Source organism: Solanum tuberosum, unplaced genomic scaffold, assembly GCF_000226075.1.
Source record: "Solanum tuberosum cultivar DM 1-3 516 R44 unplaced genomic scaffold, SolTub_3.0 scf00114, whole genome shotgun sequence".
Taxonomy (NCBI): Eukaryota; Viridiplantae; Streptophyta; class Magnoliopsida; order Solanales; family Solanaceae; genus Solanum; species Solanum tuberosum.
The window spans coordinates 1,026,808-1,032,807 of NW_006239038.1; the positions used below are offsets into that span (position 1 = coordinate 1,026,808).

Consider the following 6,000-nt stretch of genomic DNA (forward strand, 5'->3'; position numbering starts at 1 on the left):
AAAGCTGGTTAGCCTTTTTTTTACTTACAACTCAAGTAATATTAGCTATTTGTGTAAAGCAACGATTCGTCAACCCACTAGCTTTTTTAGTTGCTTATTTTTTCAGTTTGTATACGTCAGTCGGTTGCCTATATGCAAGATCTTCATTCCTTTCACCGGAGGTAGCACTAGTCAAAGAGGGAGACTCTGTTCAAAGCGGTATGGTTCTAGTTTTTTAACTATAGCTTATCGCGAATCGCTTATACCCGTCCGTCCTGATAGTGAGCTAACCACAAAATCACAAAGAAAATAGATTCATAAGTTCGATACCTTGTATAAAACTCATGTGTGTAAGAAATATTCGATCAATTTCATATATTTAGTTGATAATATAAATTCTTGGAGATTTTACCTTAGTTTATTCCATCTAATTTGGAATTAATTTTATCCCGACTTTTCAGATGAACTAAATTTATCCATGAATTATAATTTCAAAACTGTAATTTTAAAACAATTTAGTCCAAAAACTAGATAATCTTTAAAATTTATATGCAAACACATATTATTTATTTAATGGAATGGTTTATTTAATTGACCTAATATAAATAGTAAATAAATAGAGGACATTGAAAAGCAAATGGAATATAGAATTAACTTAATTAGATGGTGGTGATTTATAAAAAAAGACAATAAAAAAGAAACTTAATATGGAAGGAAAAGTGATGTAAATGATGTCTATGTTATTCCTTTTTAAAAGCTCTATGTCCCTTATTTTAAAGTAACATATACTCTCGAATTTAGATTCAGTTCCATCTATTTTCAACGATTGATTTATTTAAAAATAATTTTAATTTAAAAAATTCCCACACTTTATAGTCATCTATATTATTGTCTATTGACATGATCTTCGACTCTAATTGGAACATGAAAACAAGTGGATATAAATTTAAAATCCAAATTGACATTAGATTAATATAACATTTTTTAATGTGTTTTTCATATATATAGTCTTTATGAGCAAAATAAAAAAAACTTGCAAGGGAAAACAAAGAGTAAGGATTGATGTGACTGGTGTTTGGTACATATGAAATTATTTTTTAATAATAAAATAAAATATTTTCATCTTTTTTCATGTTTAATCGAAAAATAAATTGGTTAAAAATTTAAACAATAATTTTCTTAATTAAAGTAGAAAACTAATTAATTACTTCCACCAACCCAGCCTACACCCCCACCCCCCATCCAGATTGAGTTGTCGGTGATTTTATTTCTTTTTTTGGGGGGGATTTGGCTTCATGTTTTTGGATTTTATTGTTGTAATGTCGCTGTCGCTAAACTTTGGGTTCAATGACAATATATTCAGTGTAATTCTATAAGTGAAGTATGAACTATATAGGGAAAATATCAACGAAAAAAAGAAGTGTTACATCTAAAAAGAATAAAAGAATATTAAATTTCACAATAATAATAACATAGTCAGTGTAATCCGCACTCTAATTATTATTTTTATTAATTTTTTCTAAGTTTAAAGATCTTGTAACTCAATTGGGGTAATTGTAAAAATGCAAAATTTAAATTATTTCATCCTCCCACAATGTTGGAAAGAATTAAATAAATTGAACTAGAAAAAAAAAAGTTCGAATCTCTACACATTCGAGAATCTTGATTTTGTAATATTCTTGATTTATATTGATTTGGTACGAGAAAAAGTAATTTTGTCGTAAAACTTCATATTATTAATAAAAATTTAAATTATACATGCTGACGATATATAGTTTTTCTTAATACTATTTATATAGCTTAATTAGTTATAACAAGTTCTTGCTCTATTTATCATGTTACCTAAATTGATGGAAAGCTGTTGCACGTCAATTTTATCTTATGTTGACACCACTCTTTATGCATATTCTACATCCAAAGCTTGCAAGGATGTTAGGCTTCGAATGCTTTTAGGACTGAGAAATTGAAAAGATAGGACGAAATAGTCTACCTTGAATATAGAATCAATTACTAGAACGAGTTCTTTTAAGTTTCTATGATACAATTAAGAGATTCTCTAGAAGAAATACGAATTTTGCACTACTTTTGAGGAAAGTTGAGATTAAGTTTTAGTCAACATCACCAAATGAATGGCAAAAATTCTCCATAGTAAAGCATTAAAAGGAAAAACTCCTTTGCTATATTAAAGAAATCAATGTCTTCTTCTTCTTCTCTTTGAACTTGCAAGCTCTTGTGATGATGATGACTTTTGAGCAAATTGAGATAAGTTCCTAAGTCATGTACACATGAAGGATTTTGCATGTTGAAGAAATCTAACAAGATTTCAACTCCAACATGAGCATAACATGAACAACTCCAGGGTACCTCGTATCTCCCACCAAAAACCCTAAAGTTTTCGTTCAGAAGAACTCCAGGAAGTTTTGTGATAGGGTCATTCACGTTGACGATTCTCAATACTTTTACACCTAACTCTTCACATCTTTCCTTAAACCCCGAGTTACCAACTCTAGGACCTCCAAAAGAAAATACTGTAACTGATATGTTGTTACTTTCTGACTCTGATACTGACTTTGATACTGATGATTCATATAATTGATCACATTTTGTTGTGGTTGCATTTTTGTTCAACCCTAACTCCGCGATGTCATAGGCTAGCAAAAGGGCCAATGCACTCCCCATGCTATGTCCACCAATAGTTATACTCATTTCTTCGTTTTTATACATATTTATTAGTCTCCCTATCTCAGAGAGTAATTGTTCGCGACAACTTCTTAGGCCAAACCTTTCACCCTCATTCGAGGTATACAAACTCAAAAATCCAGCTTCAACCTTAACCTCAGGCCTGAGATTACTAGGATCAAGACGGGCAGGAGATAATGTGCTCATCAAATTTGCTATCCATTCAGGATTAGTAACCGTTCCTCGAAATGTGATGAGCACATCTCTCCTGCCCAATCTCTTAGTTTCTTCATCACTTGAAATTGCAACATAACCAATCCATCTTCCACTAGATGATGATGAAGAATTTTGACCAATTGATAAAACATTGATGTTTGTAGTGGCATAAATGTACTTTGTTATTTGATAGCCTGATTTACCTAACCCAACTTCAATCAACATACTATTTTTTCCATACTTACAATTCAAGTATCTTTTTGAATTTGGATCAAGATCAAATGCATTGTAACATGCAACAACAAATTCACCATACCTAATAATCTCCTCTTGTAGAAGTGTATCCAATGGATTCACTAAATTTTCCCAATTTCTTGATCCTTGAATTTCTCTCCACATGGTAGCCAATTTATTATTAGTAGTAGTATTAATCATATTACTACTAATATTGCTATGACTAAATGTAGGCATAGTAGAAGCCAATAGTATCAATCTTGATGTTGCTAATTTCACCTCATTTCCTTTGACCAAACATGACTTAGGTAGAAACTCACTTGAAAATGTAGATATTTTCATATTTGGATTTGGTAACATGAAAAATAGTTGAGAGTTTCGAATACCAGATGATTAAAGATATTTAAAGAAACGAAGCGAAAGAGTAAGAGAGAAATTGAGAGAGGTGTATATGGATTTTCTTGATTCATATTGGTGTGTATATGTGTATATATATTTGAGATGTGTGTGATGCCACGGCCGGTGTGGATAAGCTAAAGGGGGGGTGGGGGAATAAAGGCATGTTTGGCTTGGAATTTTGACTGGAAAATAATGAGAATTCTAATTTCTATAGTATATGATAATTAAATTAAAGTGGTCGGTTAGCTTTAAGTATAGTTACTAATTTATTTGTTTTATTTCAAATGAATTTATTTTTAAAGTGTATTTACGAAGTCAAAATAATTAAGATGTATTGGAAAAATGAAGTAGTAATTACTTTTGTTAAAATAAGATTTTTACTTCATCTCTTAAGACCTTTACATCCAAATGTCTCCTTGCATGTAAGAATTTGGACAAATGGCAAAACCACTTGTCATGATACCATTTTCTTCTACCACTATAAATCCTCTCATTTTTTCTTTTAGGAAATTGTGAAAAGACCAACTTTCTGCAGGATCTCACCTTTTCATGATTTCTTTTCTTATGGTTATTTAAGTAGTTATTTTGGCTTTATTATCCCATGTTTTCACTAATAACTTGATGATAATTAATTTGTTGATTCATGTATCCTCTATTTAAGATAGGGGAATAATTGTTTAATCCTGAGAAAACATTTCACGAAATAATTTTTTTAAGACAGTGTCCAGCATGACTAGTCACTTCTAAACTTTCTTAGCACTTTTTCCACTTCAATCACAAATCTTGAAAAAGATGATGGATGGAATGGGAGAGGGGGAGAAGACAATGTGGGTGGGGAAGGGGTTGGGGTTAGGGTGGGTAGAGGTGGAGAAGACGTTGGGTGGGTGGGGGAAGAGCGGAGAAGATGATCTGGGTGAAGTTGGGTTATTTTATTCCACATGTCATTTAGTCATTGGTCACTTCTTTTTTCTACTAAAAATTATAATTTAATAATTATTTTTAATATATATGTCACGTATTTTTATTTAATTTACCACTTTGACACGTCATCGGTGAATGTGTTACACACAACTTGCATATTTGATTGATTGTTTAAAAAAATGTAAAAATGACACAGCGGGACATGACATGAGGCGTTTAAAATAAACAAAGCTTAGTTAAGATGTCTAAGTGAAAATTCATGCCAATTTTAGGAGGCTATCGATAGATTTGTCTCATTAATCTTTATAGATAGGAGGATCACAATGGACCAGAACATAGGCAGGGCAGGACAAAAACTTAACGGAGTGAGATAGAGCAAACAATTATAATGCATAAATATAAGAGAAAATACTTGAAAAGGGACAGTTAAAATTTTAGTTGATCAAGCTATTTTGTATATGATGATTACGGGTGTATACATTTCGAGATTGCACTAGATCAAAATTACACATCATTAATTTTATATACTAATGGATCCTTCCTAATAACAACCAATACAATTTCATTTCATCTTTTTTTCAACAACATTTTTTGCAATTAAAAAAGTGATAAATGTTTTTAAGAAGGGATCAACAAACAAGTGCTATTATACTTTTGGTGGGTGGGGCAGAGAAGATGATCTGGGTCGGGTTGTGCTATTTTATTTTTCTATTTTTTTGTATAAAAATTCCACATGTCATTTAGTCATTGGCTACTTCTTCTTTCTACTAAAATATCATTTAAAAAAAATATATTTTTAATATACATACCACGTGTTTTTATTTAATTTTCCACTTTGACACGTTCTCGACGAGTTTGTTACACATACCTTATATATTTGACTGATTGTTAAAAAAGTATTAAAATGACACAGTGTAATATGACATGAGATGTCTAAAATGAACAAAACTTGGTTAAGATGTCTAAGTGAAAATTAGTACCAATTTTAGAAGGCCACCGAACAACTAAGTTAGGCCTATATATTTATGCAACATATATACACATAAGAACTTTCTAGTTAGTAGGTAAGTTATCGCAGAGTCGTCTTGTTGGCAATTACATACTATAAATACAACTTGTTACCAATAAATGATGATCACAGTCATATGAATAAAAGTAGGTCATATTATTAAATTGTAAAGTGTTGTAAATGGATTAATGAATGTCCATTATATCTTTTTTATGCCTATAAAAGGCATTGTAATTTGTATGGAAAAGCACACAAAAATAAGGAAGACAAAAGTTTTTATCTCTCTACTACATTCTTCTCTTCTTTGTTGTTATTAGTTTAATTTTAGTACTTAGTCTTTATTTTATAACACATTATCAACACAACACTCTGTCATCAAAGGTTGTAGACTAAATTTGAAGGCTAAGGTACTATTATTTTTCTTCTTTTTATTATGGCTAATCTTACCAAACTTGAGTTTGCTGCCCTTCATAGTTCGGGCAAGAACTACCTTTCATGGGTATTGGATGTTGAAATTCATTTGGATGCAATGGGTCTTGGTGACACCATTAAAATTGAAAATA

At 30.8% G+C, this 6,000-nt stretch overlaps 1 protein-coding gene across 1 annotated transcript; it reads right to left on the reverse strand.

The window, feature by feature from the left end:
• Positions 1 to 2,097: 2,097 nt before the first annotated feature.
• On the reverse strand, positions 2,098 to 3,345 carry LOC102601053 (phospholipase A1-Ialpha2, chloroplastic-like). Its single transcript, XM_006349904.1, has 2 exons — positions 2,596 to 3,345; positions 2,098 to 2,535 (listed from the first exon to the last, which is right to left on the reverse strand). Exons 1-2 carry the CDS (start codon positions 3,343 to 3,345, stop codon positions 2,098 to 2,100), a joined length of 1,188 nt encoding a protein of 395 aa, XP_006349966.1.
• Between the last annotated feature and the right edge of the window lie 2,655 nt (positions 3,346 to 6,000).